This window comes from Stegodyphus dumicola, chromosome 6, assembly GCF_044657685.1.
Source record: "Stegodyphus dumicola isolate Sdum_Otavi_A_Nest chromosome 6, ASM4465768v1".
In the NCBI taxonomy this organism is placed as follows: domain Eukaryota; kingdom Metazoa; phylum Arthropoda; class Arachnida; order Araneae; family Eresidae; genus Stegodyphus; species Stegodyphus dumicola.
Window position 1 is genome coordinate 166684250 of NC_140773.1, and position 25952 is coordinate 166710201.

Below are 25952 nucleotides of genomic sequence, written 5' to 3' on the forward strand. Positions count from 1 at the left end.
ATAAAATACGATCTGTGTGTGTGTAAGATGGCCAGGAAATCCCCCACCCCCCACAAAAGAGACTACTCTGCTAAAAATGCTGCATATGGTCTGCCTGCTTTCAAATGTGTACGTTATAGTAATAAATATTAATTTAACCTAAACCATGACAAAATTGTAAAAATACTCTTAGAAATTTATTTTCTTGCAGCAGTATTTTCCAGTTTAGGTATTCATGTTCAATTCTATTATGAATAAAATTGTTTCTTTACTTACACATATATATACATCATATTCAGGAATTTTACATTCATGAAATATTTTATATTCATATTTTCTTTTCAAACTGCGTTTGGTTGATTTCTGTGTAAAATTCCTGTTATCGAATCTGGAAACGCTGGTAGTTCATTATGTCAACAATAAATAAGATGAATGTTATTTTAAATAACGGAGTAGAAATGCCACTTTTAGGCCGTAGGTTTTTAAGCATATTTTAATAGTATTGTATACGCTGTAATAGTCTGTAGTAAAATTATGTTCTTCCTTTTAGAAATAAAAGTTATTTTTATGTGTAAAAAGATATAGCATACTCCTTCCTGTTGTTCTTTCCGCTCTATTTGAATCGCTGAATGTTTCTCGTTTTCTTGTTTGATTATTTTCAGACATGAAATATTTTTCATAATTATAGAACTCCGAATGTTAAAAAAGTCTGTAAAAGATAAAAATATGCAATATGGTTGTATCTATCTAACGGGATTGTCAGAGACCAGTTTTTCTGTATAAAATTATACCTTTGCTGAATTTTCGTATAGATGTATACTAATATTATTTCACTGATAATGAAATCAGTGGCTTAGTGCAAGATTATAGTCTTTGCAGTACATAGTTAATAAATGAATAATGCTATAGATGTGTAAGAAATAAGACGTAATAAGTAAAGTAATAATAAGGTAAACCAATTATTTTGCTGTACTCATTTTTCAGAAATAAAATTATTAGTCTGTGAAAACATCTGATTGATAAAAGTTATGCAATATGTCATGTATGGTATAAGGTGTTTAAAGTAGCATAATTACTGACATTGTAAATTATTATGGTATTTACTGAAGTCAAATATGCATTCAATTTTTTTTTTTTATTTTGTATGTATGTTTTAGTGCATTATTGCTTTCTTGATGAATATTATAATGATGGGAATTTGGGATAAAACAGTACTTCCATGTTAAACCAGCCATTGTGCATATTTGTCAAGATTAGCAAACTTAGTCTCCCATTCTTTTATAGGAAAATTTCAAATGACACTAAAGAGGTATGAAGTGGCCATTTTAACAAAGAAATACCTAAATTTTATTGCATTATGCTCCTGCCAGCCGCATTGTAAGAGATTTTGGGTGGAAATTTTTCAGTGCTTTAACTCTTGCTCAGCTATAGCATATGTGGCATTTAATTGATCATCACTTTGACATATTTTGATTTGTCAAATATGACAGCTAGAATGTGTGTCTTTAAGCAAACTGTCTTTTCCTTATCAGGTTTCTGTAATCTAAAAGTTAAAACTTTCAAGCAAGAGAAATAGTTTCTTCTTTTAGAAGTGTTCTGTATTACTGCTTTTCTTTTATATATTTCAATTCAAAGACCATTTGTGTTAGGTTAATTATTAAAATGCCTAATAAATAAAATTGAAGCCATTGTCCAAATAGCAGACATTTTGTAAACAAGCTGTGAAAAGTATTAAGGTATTATTACTGAAAATATGAGCTAAATATTATATATTTCATGCAAAATATTTAAAGAGTAAATATGGTAGATATTAAATTAATGATTTCCTATGCAAACATTTTAATTTTTCATTGCTAAAAAAATACTTCTGACAGTTTTAAATTAAGTATTTTATGTAGAGAATATACATACACACGCATGCATGCTATCTTTGTATAAAATGCATACTTATATACATTGTAACTCTCTTTCTCTGTATTATATAGTATATAACTGTAGCAAGTTAACTATATATATATATATATATTTATATATATGCATTTGTGTGTGTGTGTGTGTAGTTAACTTGCATATAATAAAATCATTTCAGGAAGGTATTTCTAAATATTGGTGGAGTAAAACTCTGGCTGTGTGTGATCTACAGAGCCAAAACTCAGTTTAAATTATCACTCATATGTTCAGAATATGATTGCCATTGATTTGTAATATGAATTATATGATCAGCTTCTGTGCTTACTTGGCTTGATGAGAATGATAAAGTTTAAATATGCTTATTATCTAAAAAGGAAGATATTAATGCAGTACATCTGACAGCTTTGTTTTTATAATTGTTAAAATGAATCTTCTCAAGGTACTTTATCCATAGTTACAGACAGTTTAAATCTTCTTTGGAGATCATTATGTTAAATAAGTTGATTACTGATGATTCATGATGGATTGATTCTTGTTTGACTGGCATGATGGATTCATCCTATGTAAAGTTTTTGATGCTTAAAAAAAGTACTGAATGTAACAGTATTGTTATTAATACCATTATGTTGATAAAAGTATGAATTTATCACAAATAAATAAAACGAAAAGTGTGTAAAAAAATTATTTAATTTTTTAAATAGTAAAAATGAATAATAATTCAAATAATTTAAAATACAAAAGAAATTCTCAAGCTCCCTCTGAAAATTTACAGAAGCTTTACATTTTAAATTTTATTAATACTCTGATTGTTTGTATCCTGGCTTTCAACATACAATAAAAACGGTATTCTTTTGATGCATTTTCAAGTGTATATGCTACGGTAAAGGGGGTAGGTGAGACATTTTTTAAACATCTTGATTGTAATTAAAATTAAACAACTTTTTGCGTAATGCATTTATATATAGCATTGATTTCATTATTCCCCTCTGTTTTACTTAGTTTTATTTTCTTAGTATTAAGTTCTAGTTAGTTTCTTAGCTCTTCTGTTTTACATTTTTTGTTACATTTGTAGCATTTGAATATTAATTTTGGTAACTGTTGTGATTAATCTATCCCATTAATCTACTCAGACGGGAATCACAAAATTACTGTAAACAATTCAGGAATCCAATGAATTATTATACTGCATATCAAGCAAGCTGATAAGATGAATAACATTGCTAACATAGTAATAAAATTGGATACTTATGTATTAACCTGTCAGCCATGAAATTATCACCAAACAGTGCAATTTAGTGTCAGTTATGAATAAGAAGGACTTAACCACACACTTATTTAAGTTATGGAATACCACCATAAAAATTGATATAAAAATCAAATAATGAATGAATAATACCACCATAAAAAATATATGTATTAACCCTTTGACACGCTCAATATTATTTTTGTAATTTTTTTAACTAAAAACTCTAGATATTGAATATTATGATCCTAAGGATAAATAATATATGAATTTAAAAAAATCTACTCTTGCCCATTGTTTTGTGGGTGGTGGTCGCAATGTGAAACCACCGCGCATCTAGGACTTTAAAACTTACCTTGGTAGTAGGAAAAAAAAACTTACCTTTTTCCGTGTGCATTTCTAATAAATGACGAAATTTACGAATTTTTTTTAAAAATGCATGTAAGAATTGCATAATATATATATATTTTTACATTATTTTACAAACTAAATTGTCAGAAAAAATTAAAAAATAAACATTTATATAATTTTTCTATATTAGTGAAAGTATAAGTACCTACATAATAAGAACGTTTGGCTACATGGATTAAAAACTCAGTAAAATAAGGATAAAAAAAAGACTCAGTGTTTTTTTTTTTTTTTTTTAAATATCAAAGAACAAATATTTTTTGTGACACTGTTCAAAACATGTTTTGTGTTTTTGGTACATGCATAGACTTGCATCGCTCATTTCACACATTGCAATGGGCATTGGTCGCACATGTAACTTCTTCTATGATGTTTCTTCCTTGTGCTACAAAATGTACACTGATTGGATCTAAATTTCACTGGTATATGTCCAGCGTTATTTAGTTCATCTGGCACGTGAAATTTGTGGTTTTTATGTTAATGGGGGGGGGGGCTTGGTCTTTTTGGCTTTGGTACCGATCATTCATTTCCCATTCATACTTGTTTTATTCATATTTAGTCTCAAAATATTCAGAAAATATTTTTAGTTTAAATAAAACTTTACGTGATTTCTTTTTTTAATTACAGCAAAGTATATTTACATTAAATTTAAACCACAGTAAATAATTTATAAAATCGCAATACTAGCTTGGGGAGCAAGTGTGTTGAGGTCAGAGGAAAGTCGCTGGAAAAGAAAGACCTTTTTACTGGGCAGGTGCATGTATTGTTTAGTAATGAAATAACTCTGTGATTTCAAAACCCATTATCTATATCCCGGTAAAAATAAGCATTCCTATTTGAGAAGCAAGCAAACGCCATCGTGAAGAGCAATGGTTTCAAGGCGCGACCACCGAGCCTCTAGAGCATTGTGACACAATGCTCTAGTGGGGCAGTGGTCGTGCCCTGAAACCACAAAGTAAATGCCATACATATAGAGGTTTTTTTTTATATATATATGCAGTTTAATTATTGCTATTTTTTATTGCTTAAGGTAGAAATCATGATGTGCGATGAATAACTTTTGAAATTTAAAGTTGTTTATATTAATAAAAGGAAGTTATTTTGTCTCATTGAAAACAAATTTTAAAAGGCATCCGATTTAAAGTACTAAGACCTAAAACATGTATGATTATGTAGTCATTTTGTGCTATCTGGAGGTAAAAGATCAGTAATCAATTGAATTTCACTCAAAAATTTCGGAAGGAAGAGGAGAAAAAAATTCGAAAATTGGTGGTTTCGAGGCGCGACCACCGCGCGTCAAAGGGTTAATGAATGTGACATGCTGACCTGAATATGGCCAACAAAACACTTAACAGATTGGAATAGTTTCCTGCACGAAGTTTGTATTATAACGTTCTGAGCAGATTTTTTTTTTTTTTTTTTTTTTTTTTTTTTTTTTTTTTTGTAAAATCAGGGTCTGTAACAAAACAGTAGAAATTGGTGAAAGCCTTTTTATGAAGCACAAAAATGAAGTGGCCACATACTAATTGTTTGTTAAATAAAGAGGCATCAGTTCTTTTTGAATTCTGCAGAATGACAAAATCTCAGCTAAATTTCATGGTTTGATGGTAGCCAACATTCATGGTCAGCAGGATAATATGTAAGTACCTAAAATTGAAAAAAAATATTTTCCATGAAAAAGTAGTTTCCTGTTGAAGATTGATTTTATAATTTGTGTGGTACTTGAAAATATTTAAGAATGATACAGAAATTAAAACATTTTTGTAATCACAAAATGTGTTCGATGGATTAAGGAATTCTTAAAGAACATTATAATTGCCAGTACTGCTGATTAGTTATGTTCTCAGGAATAGTAAGATGGTGGCTACTGTAAAAGGTTTACTGTATTATAAATCTTACTGAGTTTAGCATATTAAAAGATTGCAATTTTATGTTCAGAAATTTTGCATATTTATATAACTTATTTTTTAACTTTTTATTTTATTTATTTACTTATTTTATTTAATGGAACTGAAAATTTTAATGTATAGTATTTTATTGTATTGCAGTTGGAACATTCCTTCTTCAATCTCCTGATGTTCTAGCTATTACAGAAGCAGCTTTAAGGCAAGGCTACCGGTTAATAGGTATTATAGTGCTGCACTAAGAAAAATTATCAAAAATTTATATTTCATTTTGTAATTATAATTCATTTATTATTTTCTTCCAAAGACTGTTAAAAAAGCTGACCCTTTTAATGCAGTTATATGCACATAGTTTAAAACTGCATCATTTTTCTTCATGAAATAAATAAGTGCTGAATAATTTCATAAATAATTATGTCATTTAATTTTACTGTTCTCTTTAATCCTATAAAATCAAATCATTTTAGACAGGATTTTATCATAGAATACTATGCAATTTAGAAAAAAAATAATAATAATTCTGTGTTATAGTTTTTATGGTTGTATATCAAAATTCATAAACTTTTAGTTACTGTTTGTCAGTTATAGGGACATTTTTAATGAATTTCTCATGTAGAAATGTTTCTGAAAAGTTTGTTCAGTTATCAAAGTTGCTTCTATATATAAACCAATGCAAAGGTTAAAAAAAAAATTATTACTTCAACAGGAAAGAACATTTTTTTTAAATTATTTTAAATGAAAAAGTGGGTACTTGCATATTAACATGATCATATTGGCGCAATTTTGTGATATTTTACAGATGAAAAGGTAAAAGTTGCTTTTCTGGTATAACTTAGTACAATATCCAAGCTATTGACATTTAACATAAATTGGCCAACAATGTTAACATATAAAAAGAAAATACACTTTAGCAATTTAAAATACAAATTTTAATTATTAAACTTAAAAAAAATAAAGCACGTATATTCTTATCTCAAATCATTCTGTATTTTATTTTTGATATTCTCCACAAGTACACAACAATCTGTTTTTGCTTTTAAAGAATCAAAGAATTGCAGAGACTCGGCAACACTACCTATCTACTAAACACGTCTCCTTGTTGTTCCTTTTAGAGATTTAGCAACAAAACTTGTATTTCTTCAGAAATTTTGCTGCATTTTCTTCTATTGCTGGCTGATTCCACAAGTGCATATTTTAAAATTAAGGCAAAAAATATCATGATTTGTTCATATGCATTCTTTTTGTTGTATTCCTGTTGAAACTGGGAATACAACAACAACAAAACAAAAACAAAAAAAAATGCATATGAAAATGGCGATGTTGCTTGAATAAAGGATTATTATGAACATGTTTGCCAGAGTTTTTCATATTCTAAAATTTGCCAACTTCTTCTAAGGTAGTTGCAGTAACATCTAAGTACTGAAAAATTATGTAAGACTGATATGGTAAAATAATTTTCATATTAAAATTATAAACATTTTAAAATTTATATTATTATTTTATTTTGATACTTCAGTAACAGTCCTATATTATGTTATAGTCAAACATTAAATATATTTATTTATATATGCTGCTTTATTTAATATTTTTTATCAAAATAAATATAACACGAAAGAAACTATTTGCAGTACTTTTTAAATAAAAAAAAAAAAATTGTATATTTTGAAATAGCAAAAATAAATATGTGTTTAGATTTAGTAGTTACTTTATAAAAGATGAAATTTACACTAGTGGAAAAAATTAGAAGAGCAACTATAAAAGGTGTATTCGATTAACTGAAGTCGATATTAATTTGATTAGCTGAAGTCTAGTAAGAGGTGCTTGATGGGTAGCTCAGTGTTGTCATATAGTCCAGCGGGATTCATCTCATTACAAAGAAATATACTTAGCCTGTTCTTTTGACACATCTGGTATAGAACATGAATATATCATTGAGAAAGCCTTTGATAAGTTGTAATACATAACATGCAGTATAGAGAATGGAAGTAGGGCAGACGCTGAAATGGGTCTGTTAAAGACATGAATTTAACCAGAATCCATGTCAAAAATCCAGAAATAGTTTTAAAACATTATTAATGTATGTATAGAACAAGGTCAAAGTTAAGTGTTCCACAATAGACTCTCAGGACCATTATTTGGCAGCAGTAGTTCAGATTGCAAGAGAATTCATTGTAGCTACAGGAATTTGACTATCCAGATGTATCATCAGTGACAATCTGAATAAAAGAGGGCAGTGTGTAAGGAAACCCATGATTTGTGCTACATTAACTCTAGTTGCAAAATTTGCCTTGTAACAGTGCAGAGACTAATGAATGTGATTGGATTATTATGAAGAAGTTCATTTTTCTTAGATAGTGATTCTGACCATGGGTATGAGTCAAACAGTGTTATTAGCTACTTTTAAAGAATATGTCTACTAACTGCCAAACCCTAATTAAGGAGTGGATTGGCAATTCAGATCATATCTGTATATCCAAAGTTAAAAGATTTTGCATGGCCTTTAAAACATGCATTACAGTTGAAAATGTGAAAACTTTATGCATATGTATATTATAAATGGTTATACAAATATACCTTATGCAGGATAACAATATATACCCGCATATAAATTGACAGTTTTAAGAGAAAGATCAAACTTTGAAGTAGGGGGTCGACTTATACACGGAACCTACAAGAAAAGATCCGCTGATCGATGACACGCCAGCGAACGTGATTATTAAATATATCGTTCATACATAAAAAAACACAAAAGTTTTATCTTTTGTTTCCATTTTATAAGCAATAATTGGCCTACCATGATTATTTTCAAGTGAAAAATGTTACCGAAAAAGACATTTCTGGCAGACGTTCTTGTTTGTACCCAGAAAAATAGTTGGATGGACGACACCCTAATGATTGATTGATTTCAAAATGTATGGTGCAAAAAAGCAGGTGCACTTTTATGGAAACCTGTGCTTTTGATTTGGGATATGTTTGTGCAGTGTTCAGAAGTTGTAGAAAAGCATGCAGAATGTTCAAAAACAACACTTTCTGTGACCCCAGGAGGTCTGACATGGCAAAGCACCAGAGTACAGCTCCTGACTCTGTTCGATCGTTCTCTGAACTCTCGATGCTCTCCACACTACAACTCACAGTGCACTTAACAATGCATCAACTGGTGATACATTCAACACTAGATTTATTTTTCCATAAACAAAGGAAAGGATTAAACAAATTAACAGTGTTTACAGTTTGATCATTTAAGTATTTTTCAGATTACCAAAAAAATTTTAATAGCACACAGAATTAACTTTTTTAAGTGCTGTCAAAAATTCAGAACTATATTGTATTGTTTGGTGGTGGCAATTATTTTTATTTTATTTTTTACTATTCATGTTCTTTTCATTAAGGATGTTATAAATCCATTATTTATTAATCCATTGTGAATTATTGCATGTGAATAATGGGTGAGTGAAATAATGTATGTGAACATAATTTGAAAACCTGGTCATTTTGGCAGTTGTTTATAATATCTTTTCACTATTATAAAATAGATGTGATTAATTTCTAATACTTGTTTATGATATTTAGAATTTTTTAATATGCATATATATATATATGTGTGTGTGTGTATTTAGATACAGCAGCAGTATACCGAAATGAATCATCTATTGGTCAAGTATTAAAAAAAGTGAATTCTGCAAATATTCTTAGAGAAGATGTTTTTGTTACAAGCAAATTAGGTGAATAAAATTTCAGTTATTATTCAGAATTTTTTAATGTATTTATAGAAATATATAAAGATTTTTTTAAAATTATAAATGTAACTAAACTAGATTAACAATATTTATTAAGAATGATGCCTAAAGTTTTTTTCCTGCAAATGTTTTAATAATATTAAAATTATATTTCATCTAAACGTCATCTTCAGCAGTTGTGCAGTTCTGTTCGCAATTACAGAGCTATAGAAACACTTTTTGATAGTTCTTTAAAATGATTTGTTGCAATGTCATTGATATTTTCAATTCCTCTGAGTTGCTGTTTTTTTTTATCAATATTCAACTTAGATTTAGCATAGAAGAGCCAGGAGAATTTTCTGGATAATCTTGATTATCACTTTTTTTAAAGTCCAGAGGGGCTTTGTCCCTGAAGGACTATTGTTTTTGTTTTGTGATTTTGCATTGAATCACTATAAATGTCCGTTTCACTTTTCAAACTGTTGCCACTAAATGTTAGAGTCCTGCATTATATTTGAAGAAATTAAATAATGAAAGATATGTGTAAATGTATGTATGTTTCTCGCATTGTGATAAAACAATGGTACATAGAAGCCATCAAATTTTGAATGATGTAATCATCCTACGAATATGGGCATGTGGAAGACCAAATTTGTAATTTGTTTTATTATTGATTTCATATTTTGTAATTTTTTTTGATAGTTCAGTATTATCATTGTGATTAGAGACTTCATTTTTATTTTTCTGAAACCGTATGTCTCAGATACCAACTATATCAGCATTCATTTCTTGTAAAATAGGACAAAGACATTAAAATAAGTTTCATTGTGATAGAAGATTAAAATATGAAAAATATAAAATGTGATATGAAATAAAAGTGAGTTGGTTTTAAATGTAATGAATCTTTAGAAAATCAAAATACTGTCATGAATTTAAACAAATAAGGGAAAGGGGTAGAAAAGAAACTTTCAGTCTGATTTTTCAGCTAGACTGAAAGCTGACACAAATTTTTATCTCTGTGGTAGGAAGCATGCCATCTAAAAGATGAAAGCTGTTTTTTTTAATAATGAAAAAAATTACAATTATCTGCCATAAATAAAGTAAAAAAGATAAGTTAATAAATAAATATTATGTATGTGTGTTTTTGAATGATAATAATTTAGATAGATGAGCATTTGGTTTTAGATACAATAGAAAATTCATAATCTGGATATCAGATATCCAGACCTTCAGACTACCAGTAGTTTTTTTTTTTTTTTTTTTTTTAGGAAATTTTTTGCAAAAAAGGGAAAAATATTAGATTTGGAGAATAGGGTCTCCTAATTATCATGTGCTTAATGCTCCAGGCTTGCACTGTAGACATAATAAAGTACATATATAAAGGTTTTAGATTCTTAATTTCAAAATAAGACACCTCCATGTTGAAGAAACAAAATAACTTTTTAGCAGAAATCTATATAATCAATAATTTGGCTCCATAGCCATGTGTTTGGTTGGTATACATCTCAAATCTAAGCATTCCAACAAAGTTCATCACTGATTTTACAACTATTGAATAATAAATTATATCCCTGATAGCATCCTGGGGAATAATTTTTTTATTATTTTTTGTTAATGATTATCAGCATGATTATCTGTTATGGCATGATTATCAGCTCGTAACAGCTTGAGAAATGACTCAGGCAGCCAAGTCTAAAACATTTTTATTTTTAATATTTGTAATTGAATACCAACATCATAGTAAACTTTTACTAAGCCTTAAGCTTAAGCATAGTGCCTAAGCATATTAAGCCTTAAGCATGAATTAAGCGTTAAGCATATGTGGAGACTTAATTTATTCAGGACTCAAGCAGGCCTTAAGCATGTGTTAGAAATACACATAAGTATAATACATATAATTCAGGCTCACTTTCCTCAACAGGAAATAGAAGCAAAATAAAATTTAGCTGAACAATATGTTTTGAGCAGCCAAATCTGTAGTGTATAACAGATGTTAGCTGAGAATTTAGCACATATGCTAAAAGAAACATTACTGTTTCCAAGGGATTTAAGTTCCGTAAACATAGCAAATTCCATTGTTTCTTAACCTTCTAATTTGATCCAGCATGTTATTTTTTTTGCAGGCTGTTATTATTATTACAACACCTCATGAAAATTAAAGCTTGAATTTTGGCTTACATCAAAGCAGTTTCTGATTTTGGAGCTGCAGCGGATCTGCTAAGAATAGTGAAGAAAGTGACAAAGAGGTTGTTGAAAACAAAAAAATTTCGATTGACTGGAGGTGGAACTTTTCACATGAGAGTTGCTACACTCGAGCAGTGAAACTTCATTACCTTCCCCAGTAGAACGGTGTTTGAGATACCAGGGTGCCTAAGCTGATGAAATAACCAGTTATTCTCTAGAACAAAAATGTAAAAACAACAAAAGTCATAATAAACATGTCAGAATAAATTACATAAATTTTTGTTCTGGGAGCTGAAAGACGGAAAAAAGTAGCATAAAGGATGGTAATCTGCTACTAGCGGCTAGATAAGCGTGAGCCGTCGAGCTGGTGCGAAAAAAGTCCTGTGTATACTCGTAACAAGTCCTGTCGTTAGACTCTAACTGCTCATTCGTCGGAGCCAGTCATGTGGGAGGTCACCCTCCCAGAAACTGACCCCGCTCAATGCTGCTTGAAAACCAGTAAACTGGAACTTAGAATAGGTGTTGAAATGTGAAGAAAATAGAAATAGAATGTAGAATTTCTTAATTTCCTTGTGTTGTAAGATCCTTAGTAGTCTTCATCTGCAATCTTCACAAGGTACGTGGTGGCTTTAAAGCCAAAGGAGAGTTTCTCTGCAGTAGTTTTCACTCTCTTGATATTTTCGATGAGTTGTATGACTTTTCTGAGAAATTCTTGTATCTTGTTGCCTCGCAGCCAGTTAATAGCTTCGCTTTTGTCTGCAGGTACTTGATTAAGTTTACTCTTTAGTTTTTTGCTGTACAGGGCTTTCTGAGGTGGAAGGATATTTCTTTCTGGATTTTTTGTAGGGTGTGGAAAATCATCATTCTTGAAAGTAAATTCTGTCGTTTTGCAGGGGGCTGATTTCCTGTCAAATTTCTCCTTGTACACTTCGCAACCACAGTAGCTGGATACGTGATTTTCCCCGCAAAATAAACATGTGGGAGTTCCGTCTTGTTTCTTAGGGCAAGTATTGCTGCAAAGTTTATCTCGGCATTTACAGCATCTAACTTCGTTAGTGTATAGGTGAAACTTATTGCTGAACAAGAAATTATGTCTATCTATAAAATTAAAGAAAAAGTATTAGCATGAAAAATGAGACAACCTAAATGACTAAACATTGAAATAAATGTTTAATAAAACAAATAAATAAATATTGAGCAATTGTTCTAAATTTTGATTCATTTAAGATCATAAATCCTACATTATTTCATAAACAACTATTTCACACATTTAATTTTATAATTCTACATGTCATGTTACTACATTTAAACTGATGATGTAAAATCCGGAAAATTTCGAAATTAAGAATCGCTAGAGTCCCAATGAATTTGGATCTTGAACTTTGCACTGTATTGTGTATTAAGTATTTTGACTTGTAGGTTCGCAGTAGTTTCTATTTTGACACATAATGAAAGGACTTATGGGATTTTGACACATAAAAAATATAATTTTGTTCATGTAGTGGAAAATAGTTTCAGATGTTAACAAATAGATATGCATATGTTTCTTAGCTGTAAAAGGAATCATTTTGTATTCTTTCGCTTAGAAAATGGAAGTATGATTTTTTGTGTTTACATGAACTTGTATTTTGTTTTTTAGGTGCACAATTAGCTATCTGTATTAAGATGCTGGATATGAATAGCTAGCTATATGTAGATCTAAAAATTAAAGTATGAGGTAAAAATAAAATTCTATGTATACTGATAATTTTTGTTAAGTTATATCCCATTGTAAAATAGTCTTTAGAAGCTTTATTAACACAATTGTTGATTTAGATTCATAGATGGAAATTTCATTTTTAGAACGTTTTCATGTAAATATTTTACCATATTTTTATAGTACAATAGAATATTAAGAAAAATTTTAAGCATTAAGAATGCTAGTAAAGCACTAATAATTTCCTTTTATTTCATATATGCTTTAATTTATAATATGGCATAATTTTCATGTAATGTTATTATGCCAGCATACTTACTTCTCCTATCTCTTATTTTATGAAGTTAATCTGTATAAAGTCTCACTAGTGACAGAGTGGTTGAAATCGCTGAATGCTGTCAATTCCAAGCAAATGGGCTTACGTTATGGTTATTTTTCATGGTTTTGCTAATTTGTCATGTGAATACTAGCTGGTTTTCCTTACTCCACGAAAACATTCCTTCTGTCATGCATGTAGCCTATGTGTATATTAACATATTCAAATTGCAGCATAGCATAATCTATATATAAAATAATCAAAAGTACAAATCACAGTTATTCTATCTTACAGTGGAATATGGATTTTCCTTGATTTTCAGTGAGATTATTATTTTGATAAATGTAGTGAAAACTGCATCTAAGAAACCTGTTACCAAAGACAAAAACTTTTTTTAAATTTATCTTTAAATGTTCTCTGAAAAGAGCAAAATAACATTGTTTGTTATATTTTATTTATTTAAGCATACTTTATAATAAAATGCCTAAAATAATTTATTATACTAAGAATACTAAGAATTAAAAAGGTGTGATAGCATGATACTCATCATTAATGAACCAGCTGAAAGCATGCTGGGCCTGAAATATATTTGAAGCATTAAACTTTTCAGTTACTCAGATGGAAGATACTGCTATATATTACAGTGCCATTCTATATACTACAATGTCATTCATTGAAAGGTTTGGTAAAGCCAATATGAGGCTTGAAATGGTTGGTAGAAGAAGCTGTGGCACTGGCATTTTTTTATGGTTTAATAGGTGTTGTTTTCTTCAAAAAGACATCAGATTTTTGACTACATGTATTACATTTTTTCCTTAGCAAGAAAGGACACATCTGCCAATCAATGCCTTTGCTCATATGCATTGAACATAGTACCATATGTAGAACATTTTGCAGTCCTAGAAAATGATCTGCTCTCAAAGTATACTTTCTAAGGAATTTGTAGCAACTATTTTGTTTTGTAAAATCAGAAATCTTAAATAGAACAATTGAAAGTCAGAGGTAATCTATATTTGATATTATTATGAGTTAAATAATACTTCTAATTTGCTTATATTGGCAAAGTGGAGGTTATAAACAGAGGGAAGTAAACTGGAGAACACACATTTAACTGGATTTGAATTATCTTAGTTAACTAAATAATTTTAGCTGTAGAGATGGTTGTGAGATGCATTTTTGAAGCCAATCTGGCTGGTACATTCTATGCTTATTGTTTGAAAGTTCTTTTTTGGGGGCATAGGGACTAACATAAGAATTTCAAAATTAGGCAAAGTAATAAAATTTTATATTGTCTTTGTTCAATATTATTTCTTTTAATGGTTTTTTATTATTTTAGAGGTAAAATCATTTAATCATTTTAACTTTTTAATTATTATAATGTTTTGCATAATATATGATTTACATAAAGTAAATATTTTCTTACAGGACCAACTCATCAAGGTGCAGAAAAAGCAAAAATGTCTGCTTTATCATCTTTGGAGACACTACAGTTAAATTATTTAGATTTATACCTCATTCACTGGCCAGGATCTGCTGGCATGAAGCCTGATAACCCTATGAATGCTGAGCTTAGAAAGCAGAGCTGGCTACAATTAGAAAAAATGTATAAAGAAGGTATTGTTGTATTAAAATTCAGTTTTCAAAGAGAAATCATGTTTGTACTGATATTGTTATTACTGATAATATGTTATTACTGATATTGCAATAGATTGTTTGTCAAAAATTACTCTCATTTTAAAATTTACTAGTTTTCTAATAATACTCTAATTTTAAAATTTACTAGTTTTCTAATAATACTCTCATTTTAAAATTTACTAGTTTTCTAATAATTCTATTGGGGGAGGACGAAGACCAAAAATTGAAAAAAAAAAAAAAGGAAAGCGAATTTTGGTAATCTTTGGATTATGGTAACTTGCCGAATTTTGGCGAAAATTTGGCGACCAACCCTGCTAGAGCAACCTGCTAGTTTTTGTTTGGACGCCATTTTGTTTTCACGAAGTAAAGGCATGTTTTTGTTTTTTACTCAACATTTTTTTTTCCAACAATCTGCTAGCCAAATCACGCTTATGCTAGAACTTTTATGGAACAAAAGTACTTAATCATTACGAAGATTAGGTGCGAAATTGGGACAAAGTGCAGAATCGCCCACTGCTTGCCGCATTTTTAAGAATTGCACATACTCGGTATCATCCATGTACACATCGACCTATTTTCACTTAAAAAAACATCCCAGAATTGCACACACTCTTGACTTTATCCATGTACACTGCTAAAGTCCTAGCTAGTAACCTTTATCGCCTTACCAAAATGTCGCCAAACTACCTGTTACCATATTCCAAAGATTAGCCACAAATTCCTCCCCATGTAGCTAAAACTTGTATAAACACCTGTAACATCATAGCTGCCCAATTTGAAATATGGAAGAACCTGGAGTTTCTGGGAGGTATTTTTCACTGCATGATGACACCCTTTCAAAAGGACTCCAAATTTCAATTATGTTTGTGATGCAAGATTCAGGTTACTGAACTATTTGTAATATGATTCTGATGTAAAATATATTAATATTGTGGGGAGTCATAAAAGAGTCCTTTATAGTGTAACAATAACTTATTAACAGGTTTAAGTTATACATGAACATCATATATAATTTTAAGAATATTACAGAGCAAGAGTCTGATACAACCTAACAGGTTCATCACTTGACCTTTACTGAAGTCTTTCTCTGGCTACTCATCAGAGGGTAACCTCATTGCTAGAATGAGTCTTATAATTTATCTTAAAGAATTGGCTACAGTATTTAATTAGGTATTTTAAATTTTATGTTCATAGAAAAATTTTGTTTTGTAATTTTCTTACACTTTTATACTGAAAAAAAAAAAAAAAAATCTTAAGTAGGGAAGGAAAATTTGTATTTATAAAAGCACTTTTAAATATAATGAAAATAAAATTAATAATTAATGTACATGCTCTTGAGTAAATGAACTAAGTAATGTACTTATGTAGTGATGTTATATAACATTGAATATAAATGTTAAGTGATTAAACTTTGATTGAAGCTTCATAAAAATTTTACAAATGTCTACTGTAGATTAATATAATTCATATCAAGTAAAATTTAATAACAGAGATTATGCTGAAAATTACAAAGGGTGGAAGAATAGAATTTGCACAATTTAAATTTTATTAGTTCAATATATTTCATTGATTGCTGGAAAAGATTTTTCTCAGTAAAAGCTGAAAGGAAAGTGGTACATTTTGGGATTCATCAAGAGATATGATGAAAAAGTAGGTATACTCTTATAGAGCCAGGAGAATTGCTAGCTATGTAACATGCAGAGCATGTAAGAAAGTTAGAATAGCATCTCTGAATTAAGTATGGTTTTATTTTTTACAAAAATATTTTCATTTTAGTTTACAATAAATGAATCTGTTGGCCACCTTTCTGTCGTAGATGAGGGAGGAAAAGGACCTCATCTGCTGTCTCCCCTCTAAATTTCGGACATTATGCCTTGTGTAACACCCATGGTGAAACATCCACTTCCTATGCCAGAGAATGTGAAAAAAATATTCCTAATTTCATTGCGGCCAACATAAATATGTCAGTAATAAGCAAATTGACAGTTTGTGTTTTTGGGTGAAAACAAAATATCATTCACAAAAACCCATGAGGTGTCTCCCAAAACCATGGAGGTGTCTTGTCTCATATCAACAAAATCACAAAAGGTGCACCCTCTTCTGTATTTTGCATCTCTCGATAATATGCTCATTGTTGTTATTATTACTACCACTGCTGAAAGATATCATCTGTTTTACTTATAATGATAGTCCTAAAATTGCATTATATGTTACAAAGATGAAATTCTGCATGTGTTAAACTGGATTCAAGTGTTATATTTATTAAAATTCTTTCAGTTCTGTAGATAACGATCTGCTTTGATCTCTGATAGTTCCAAAAGAATTCTAGCAAGCATGTAAAAGTTTATTTTTTATATCAAGTTTTACATATGTGGATAAATTTTTCACAAAATAATTTATATTAAAATTGTTGGTGCTTTTGATGTCTTTTGTATATAAACAAACTGTACAGATAAAGTGATTATAAAGGTTCTGAAACTTATAATCCATGCAAAGAGCATGCTAATTCCTTTGACTGTTTTGTTTAACATTTGCTAAATAATCGATACAGAGAATTTTTCTCTGCATTAGACCTTTATGGAATTTTCAGAGTTAATACTAATTTGTGGTTGCATTGATCGATAAATGTAGTTGTTCCAATGAAAATTATTTTATTGTAAATAAAGTGTGGTACTTCTGTGAAAACCATAACCACTTGTATGTATTTCCTGGTGGTCAAGTATTGCCATTTTGATTTAACTTCTTTCATGACTTGGGATTTGCAAGACATGAACAATGGCTATCCTTTTTCTTCAAGAAAGAGATATTCTTCCCAAAGATGGATTGTATATAATGAATAATCATCCATGAAATTAAAATGTGACTGAAAGCCAAAATACCCACAGAGCCTTCCCTAATGCTGAAAAGGAAAAGGTCTTCTGAACACAAATGTGATTTGTTAAATGTGTTGCAAATCAAGCTCATCACTGTCATCTTCTGTGAAGATAATCAAACTGGAATGATGATAAAAAAGCTGCATGGGTTCACATTTCTCAGTGCTTTAAACTAGTTTTGGAGAAGAATGGGAAATCGTCATCTGTGATGAAAGATAGGTGCATCATTACAAACTGGAATCAAAGTGTGCAAGTGTAGAATAGAGGAGGAAGGGGATTAAAACCCTGTTAAAGCCAAAATTTGTTTTTCTGTTGGGAGGGTCTTGGCCATGGGTTTTTCATACTGGATTTTCAAATGTTCAGACCCCTCAAAGAAGCACTTGGGGTGAGTGATTTGAGACTGATGGTTAAGTGGAAGCGTTTGTGTGCAACTTGTTTGATGCCTGTCCAGCTTTATTCTATTCTGACAGAATAAAAAACATTTGAGGAAAGGTGTAATAAAAGGAAGAAATGCATTAAATGAAAGCAGTATGACTTGCATTAACTTCTTCAATCATGTCGAAACTTGGTTTGAGAATCATAAAGACAGTATAAAGATTATCCTATGGTGAGATTTACATATGATTTTAATAATATTGAAATTTTACAAGCAATTTTAAGATAATAATATATCAATTTTTGCTAAAAGAATAGTATAAAATTCCCATTAAATTTAATCAACATTTATTTTCTACTATTCTACACAAATTACACGCTGTATTCAAGTCGTCCAACGTGATCTGAATAATATTTCACATATGTTTCCAGTATTCAGCCATCTTCTGTATATTTTAATTTCATTAGTTATTTAATGCAAAAAGCATACCTGATATTTAAAATACTTTTCTTCTATTGATGCTTTTATATAATTATTTTAATTAGTTGAAAAGAGATTGTTGAATGATAGACTTCTGCATTAAAAGGAAATTTTGGGTTCTTTTAGGATATTTGCCGAAATTTGTACATACAAATAATGGCTATGTTATTTTATTTATATACTATAATTTTCTGTAAAATAAATATAATTAACTATGTGCATTGATTCATAGTTATATTTTAACAAATAACTTGTTTGATTTTTAGGTAAGTTTAAAGCTATTGGGATATCTAATTACACTATACAACATATAAAAGAATTGCTCCAGTACTGTAGTGTAGTCCCTGCTGTTTTACAGGTATTTTTTCAGAAATTTCATCTTTATTTTTATGTATCTCTAGAAGTATATTTTTAGTTTATAATCAACATATTTATTGTTTTGAATGTGATATATAAAATTATTTTAGAAATATTATTATTAAAAAACTTAATATGTCCATATATGTACATAAAATTACAATATAATAAATTTTAGTTGTTCATAGATTATGTTACAATGTTGTCTCAGAGACCTTTTATCTTTTGTTGTGTTACCGCTACCTAAATGTTATGCTAACCTGACATATTAATAAAATTATTACTTACCATGCTATAAAATGCTCACAGTCTTCAAATGAAAATTACATGTCATTGTTAATCTGAAGTTGGTAATAAATCAGAAAATAAAATTATTCATAGTCTTATTAAATAGTAGTGTAAAAAATGCAATACCTTAATTTCTTTATTAAATGTTTCTTTTTAATTTAAAGACATTTAACTTGTTCAGTAAGAAGTATGTCTGTGCTATAAAAAGAAAGTTAGGTCATTTGGATGTAGCATTGCGCACAAAGGCTTCTGCCTAAGAGAAGGGATGCCTTCATGGAGAACCTTTCTAAGGAATACTGGCTTGTGTTAATGTTACACTTGGAGAAGACCATAAAAAAATATCTATGCATCCAACTTCTTTGCCTAGATTCAAAGCCAGGTCAAACTACCAATATTTAATGGTCTTAGCTGCTCAACCACTGCTAAGGCACATAAAAAAAGGTGAAAGAACTTTATTGAACTAAATCTATTTTGAAAATGCATAACTTGTCATTGAAGTTATTAGGCTGCTATTTCACGTAGGCTTCTTTGCCACTGAAGTTGTTGAATGTAGATGTTATTTATTAAAGTTCTTTGCTGTCAGCAAAGTGTTTTGCAGCCAAACTATCATAATTTCATGAAACTTTGGTAATCGTCAGGGCAAGGTCAGATATAAATTGGCTGCTCATAAACTTTCCACGGGAAACTCTGAACCAAATATTATGTGAATGTAACAGGATGTGACAAGGCATTATGATACAGGATAATCAGTTTTTTTGGGGGGGGCAGGGAGTATGTTTTACTGAAAATGATAAATTCTACCAAACAGTAACTGCATTCTTATTCATGTGGTGGCAAAAGTGTTTGACAAAGGGTATCAAAAACTTGTCTTGGGATAAAATAAATACTTCAATGCAATGAATGACTGTAATCAAAGTATGTACTTTCAAAGTAAAAAGGTTTTATTCAACTAACCTTTTTCATTCTTTTTTATTGCCAAACGTATATTTGCCTCACATAAGAAACATTTGTCTATAAAACTTAATCGTGATAATTATAGGTCATTATTATCTATTGCAAATATTGCATTAATTAGAAAGTTCATATAAGCAGATCATTTCTTTGATGAAAAGGTGCTTGTATGCTTTTCCATTGCCACTGAATTGTGGAAATGTTTCTGCAAAGCAGATGATGGATCAAATGCTAACAAATGTAGTTATTTTTAATTTGCTGAATTTTGCTGTATGCATTAAAAATTTCAGCAACATTTAACACTTGAAGATTAATCATATATCTTTTCTGATAACAACCACATTAAAAATGCTATTGAGATATTGCATTAAATTATTAATTAATCTGAGTAGGTTTATTGCTAGTTTTATTCTTTTAAATTTTATGTTTATAAGTAAGCTACCATATTCTGTTTGTTATCAATTTGCAGTTTTCCCCCAAATAAATATTGCCAAATATAACTAAATGCATGTCTATAAGTGAAGATTAGCCGTGTATTCTTTTAAACAAGTGGGGCCCACCAGCGGCCGAGCGGTAAAGTCGCTGAACACTTGGTAGTTCGGTCCGAGGTTTGAATCCCACGAACGGACTGGCTGCATGGGCGTTTTCGTGGTTTTCCCCAAGTGTAACGTGTATACAAGCCAGTTTCCCGTAGAAAGTCCTCCACGACGTCATCCCTTCCCTTAGGCAGATAGCCCTAGTTTGCTTTGCCGTAATTAAATAAACCTTTTAATCAAGGAAGACTGGAATATTGTTACTGTTCAGTTGAAACAGCAGTGACCAAAATGTTCACATGTGTGCCAATGAAACCAGTCTTACTAGTAAAGCACGTCAAATACTATGGCTCATCTTGTTCTAATCCAAACACATTTTCACACAAGGAAAAAAACTAAGGTGGATTTTATAACTTGCCAGTTGTTAAATTGTGAAGAATCTAACATTAAAAAGTTCACCATTAAATTTATTCAGGACAAAAGGAATTATCTGTATTGAAAGATTTTGTTTAAATAACCTAAGGTGAAGATGTTTTTAATACAAAGACAATCACCATAATGTTGCTGTTACAAATAATTATATTAAGAGTAGAAAAGATTGTAAACCTTAAATTAGTATGATAGAATTATTTACATCAAGAAACTCTACTATTCCCCCCTAAGTATTCATGTTCAATTATACTTTCAAGCCGCAATGCATCTCGAATGCATTGTTAGGATTGCAATTACTATTTTAAACTACATTTCACACCAGCATTTGTGACTGGTGACAGCTGCTGCCCATTTACCAATAAGGTACCATAATTTTTAACTTTTAATCATGACTAGAAATAAAAATAGTTCTTTATCATATCACAGTACTGTGTTTCATATTAAAATCATGAATTTCAGATTAATAATAAAAAATCAAACTTATAACAACAAATTAACTTATCAGGATATAATCATTGTATAATTTAATTGGGAGGGTAGATGCAAAATTTGATTATCCTGAAATTTGAAATGCTTCATGAAGTACTCTTATAAATAGATGTTTGAAAAATTTACGAGATCTTTACTCAAATAAAGTAAATCCTTTTTTGACTCTTCCCCCCCTCCCTCTATTTATTCTGCTTTTTTTAGTTTAAATCTAGTGATCTTTCCTATGTTTGGTATTAAATGTGCAAAAGTATTTGCTGAAAAGTCCAGTTCATGAAACCGGTTTCATTTTCATTTCATATACAGTCAAAAGTCGTTAATTCAGACACCCATAATCCGGAATGATCTATAATCTGGACATCAAAGCTACAAACTTTCTGCGCATGTGTCACAATTACGCGTGCGCGTAAGACCTTTACGGCTGCGAATATACATGTGCGCATGCACATAATACGTTTACGCATGCACGTTTAACCTTTTGAAAACGGGATGGCCATTATAGTGGCCATAGAGCCTTCTCTTTGAAAAGACGGGGATGTCCACTTTATTGGCCATGTCTTTTTTCCCTATTTTCCAGTCTGAAAAGAGGGGTTAAATGTCAAATTTGACGTCCCTGGTTTTTTAACCACTTATCTCTTTCAAAGGTCTTCCTTTTGCGACATAGAATCACCCCTCTGTGAATCCATTAAAATACACACAAGAATCTTTGTTGCAAATAGGAGGTGATTTCTTAAAGGGGAAAAGCATTCGGTTCAAGATTTGCCATCTTTTGGTAGCTTTTACTGCTACCAATGCCCCGGCCACAAAAGGTTAATGTATAACGGACGATATAAGCTAAAATTATCTAATTATATATTTCAGTTAATGTTGCAGATTGCGTTCTTCCTTAATCTTTGAATTGGATCCGGCTTATTATTTTTTGCAGACTGTTAGAGCAATTTTATAAAAGTAAGCTTGAACTTCTGATTATGTCAAATAGAATTTCCGATATATATTTACTAATATGTAAAGGATCTACAAAGCAAAAGTATGTTTCGAAGTCCATTGAACAGAAAGTAGAATTGCTGCAAAAAATGGATAAAGGCATATCCTTTGATTATCTAATCATTCCGAAATATGTTTATCAATTTCACGCTGCTCTGCAGGGGGAGGGAAACGACACGGCGGGCAGTGAATTGGAAGTTGATCTGTCAGCACTATCCTTATCTTCAGGGCAGATGTTTTTGTTTTATTTGACTTATAATTCCTTACTAAACATAGTATTTCATCTCAATGTGCTCTGCCTTTGATATGATTTAAATCAAATTCCTCGTCATTATAATTCGCTTCTGATAGTGAAGAAAGTGACACAGAGGTTATTGAAAACAAAAAAATTTCGATTGACAAATTAGTCGGTATTCTCGACACAGCAATTATAGGACTTCAACAGCAGAACTTTGTAATGGAAGAAGAAATTATATCTGTTTATAGAATTAAAGAGAAAGAATTATCACATAAAACGAAGCAACTTAAACAACTTACATTGAAAGAAATGTTTAATAAAGTAAGCAAATAAATATTAAGCCTTTTTTTTTTTGTAAATTTTGATACCCTTTAGATCATAATTGTTCTTTATTTCATAAATTACAGTTTCATATTTTTAATTTTATAATTTCTGCATGCCATCTTACCAGATTTAAACTGATGATCTATAATCCAGAAAAATCGATAATCCGGAATCGCCAAAGTCCCGACGAGTCCGGATTAACGACTTTTGACTGTATTAGTTTTCTTTTAGGACATTCACAAGCTGCTAATGAAACTGTAATGTGATAATTCTGCTGTAAATAAAGACTGCAAAATCATGCTGAAATTTTAAACCTTTGCATTAAGTTTATGTAAACTCAAATTTAAAATTCTAAAATCTACTTGCAGTTGTTATGTATGTTTACTAAATATTTTTTCTCTTTTAAATGGACTGAATTACTTTGTAATAAAAAGTTGTAATTGAATGCATTGTTTGATTTTTTAGGTACCAGTTCAGGCAATATATATATATATATATAATAGTAAAAACATTCAAGAGCTTTCAAAATTGTTCATTGAATATAGTTTTCTTTAGTACAAGTAGCAGTCTTTGCATGTAATTAATCCACAGTTTTGCTGAAACAGAAATTGTGTTCCATGATTTTTGTTTTGCATAAATCATTTCTGTATAGTAAATTTTTATAAATTTCTAATTGAATAATTTATACATAAGTTGTAATTAATAACAAATTTTACATTTTATTACAAGATCGAAGCTCATCCATACCTTACTCAAGCTTCACTGCGACAGTTTTGTAAAGAAAATGGAATTCATGTTCAAGCATATTCGTCTATTGGATCTAGATCTGGTTGCAAAGAAGTAAGAATTTATGCTTAATTAGTTTCCTTGCTGTGCCACAAATATATATATATATATATATATATAGAAAGAGAGAGAGGTAAGATAAAATATATGTAAATCAGCTTTATAATTTAAATTAGTAATAGCCTCTTAATTCCTCATTTTTAATTTGGTTATTTCCTCTTTATTCTAAAAATAATAATAACATTTCTGTTCTACATCATTTCTAGATTAATTGATCTAGATCTAGTTCTAGATTAATCTATGCCACACAGCTTGTGTAACACTGATGATGTAGTTAATTGGGAGCTTGAACTCTGAGAACTGAAACTTTTCTATCCTAAACCAAAATCTTCCTTGAGCTGCCATATTGGATAAATGTGCAGTTAGCTTGCAGCTCTGTTCCTGCTTCAATGCTGTTTCATTTTGCTGTGCATTGTTGGGCTGCTAACTATGCTGTTATTTAAAATGTGATACTCTGTATAAGATTATGGTGTGCATATTGCACTCATGATCATGTGTAATGAGAAATATAGTCTCGATAACTAGTTCGTGCCCAGCAATAAAGATTATGCTCAGTTCGACTACTTCTGTCTACAAGTCTCTCTGTAGAGTGTCATCTTTCTAATTATGTAAGTAATTATGTAGTAAAGTGTCTCCAAGTTATTAATGCAAAGGACCATCATTAATCCGTTGCAGGTTACTCCAAGTTTTTATCACATATATATGGCTAGAGGCAAAGCTTGAAGTCTGGTCATTTTGTAAAGTGGCTGGCCACAGCATAGAATGGCTACTTTTTATATAAATAAAAATTAAATTATTTCTTCTAAACAGAACTTAGTTTTGTATTTAGAAAAACAAAATTTTAATTTATTGAAAAAAAAATGTGTTTTTATTTTGTTGAATGGAAACAGAAATATATTTTCTTTCCAGTTGTATAATCTTTGATTAAATCATATGATAAATGGGGGGGGGGATTTTTTTTTTAATGCTTACTTTAGCAAAATCAAAGAAAAAAAATTATTTCGTTTTTAAACATTATTGGATACATTTAATTAAACAGTTGTGTCAAAGAGATAGATGGAATCTTATGTGTGTGTAATTGATTTTACTTTATATTGCAGTTATTATCTGATCCTACTGTGATAAAAATAGCTCAGCATTGTAATAAAACTGCTGCCCAAGTTTTGTTGAGATGGGCAATACAGCATGGGATGAGTAAGTGTTATTTTAAAAAATAATATAGTGAAATATTATGAATTATTAAATTTTGAAGCAAATAATTCATGTTTCAAATATCATTGGAATATAAATATACTTTTAAATATTTTCACAGGTGTTATACCCAAAACATCTAATCTAGGACGACTAAAGGAGAATATGGATATATTTGACTTTTCATTAACTTCAGAACAAATGCAGAAATTAGATAATCTTGACCAACAGAAACATTTTTGTTGGAATCCAGATGATATAAAATAATTTTCGTTTTTAATATTAAAAGATAGTAAAAACTATTTCTGAATAAAACATATAATTTCAATTTTGTATTTTTTATTTTATGAAACATTTTTTAATAAATAAATGTAGAAAATTGCAAGTTGTTTTTTATTCTTTTTATTACTGAATATGAACTCGAGAACTCTCTGCGAGTTTAGCATATATGTCCCAAAGGAAAGATTTTTGAATTCATAAACCTTTAAAGACAGATGAATAAATTACACATCTTATTAGCTGTTATTCAAGAAAGAACACTTACTCATTTACAGTGCCTCTGGAGGATTGTTTTTTTTTAAACTTAAGACTGAAAATTTTG

General features: G+C 29.8%; 1 protein-coding gene across 1 annotated transcript; it reads left to right on the forward strand.

Annotated features, from left to right (window-relative positions):
- The first annotated feature begins 348 nt into the window (after window positions 1–348).
- LOC118193899 (uncharacterized) lies at window positions 349–25736 on the forward strand. Its single transcript, XM_035365059.2, has 8 exons — window positions 349–453; window positions 5590–5667; window positions 9063–9167; window positions 14783–14971; window positions 18988–19079; window positions 24044–24154; window positions 25261–25354; window positions 25473–25736. The coding sequence occupies exons 1-8, from the start codon at window positions 390–392 to the stop codon at window positions 25616–25618; spliced, it is 879 nt and encodes a 292-aa protein (XP_035220950.1). The 5' UTR covers window positions 349–389; the 3' UTR covers window positions 25619–25736.
- The last annotated feature ends 216 nt before the right edge of the window (window positions 25737–25952 follow it).

What these genes read in the sequence shown, in the direction of transcription:
- LOC118193899 (XM_035365059.2), top strand. Translation starts at nt 390, where the DNA reads ATGTCAACAATAAATAAGATGAATGTTATTTTAAATAACGGAGTAGAA. An exon ending in AGAAAAAATGTATAAAGAAG is followed by an intron (nt 14,972 to 18,987) that starts GTATTGTTGTAT and finishes TTTGATTTTTAG; the next exon opens with GTAAGTTTAAAGCTATTGGG. An exon ending in GGCAATACAGCATGGGATGA is followed by an intron (nt 25,355 to 25,472) that starts GTAAGTGTTATT and finishes ATATTTTCACAG; the next exon opens with GTGTTATACCCAAAACATCT.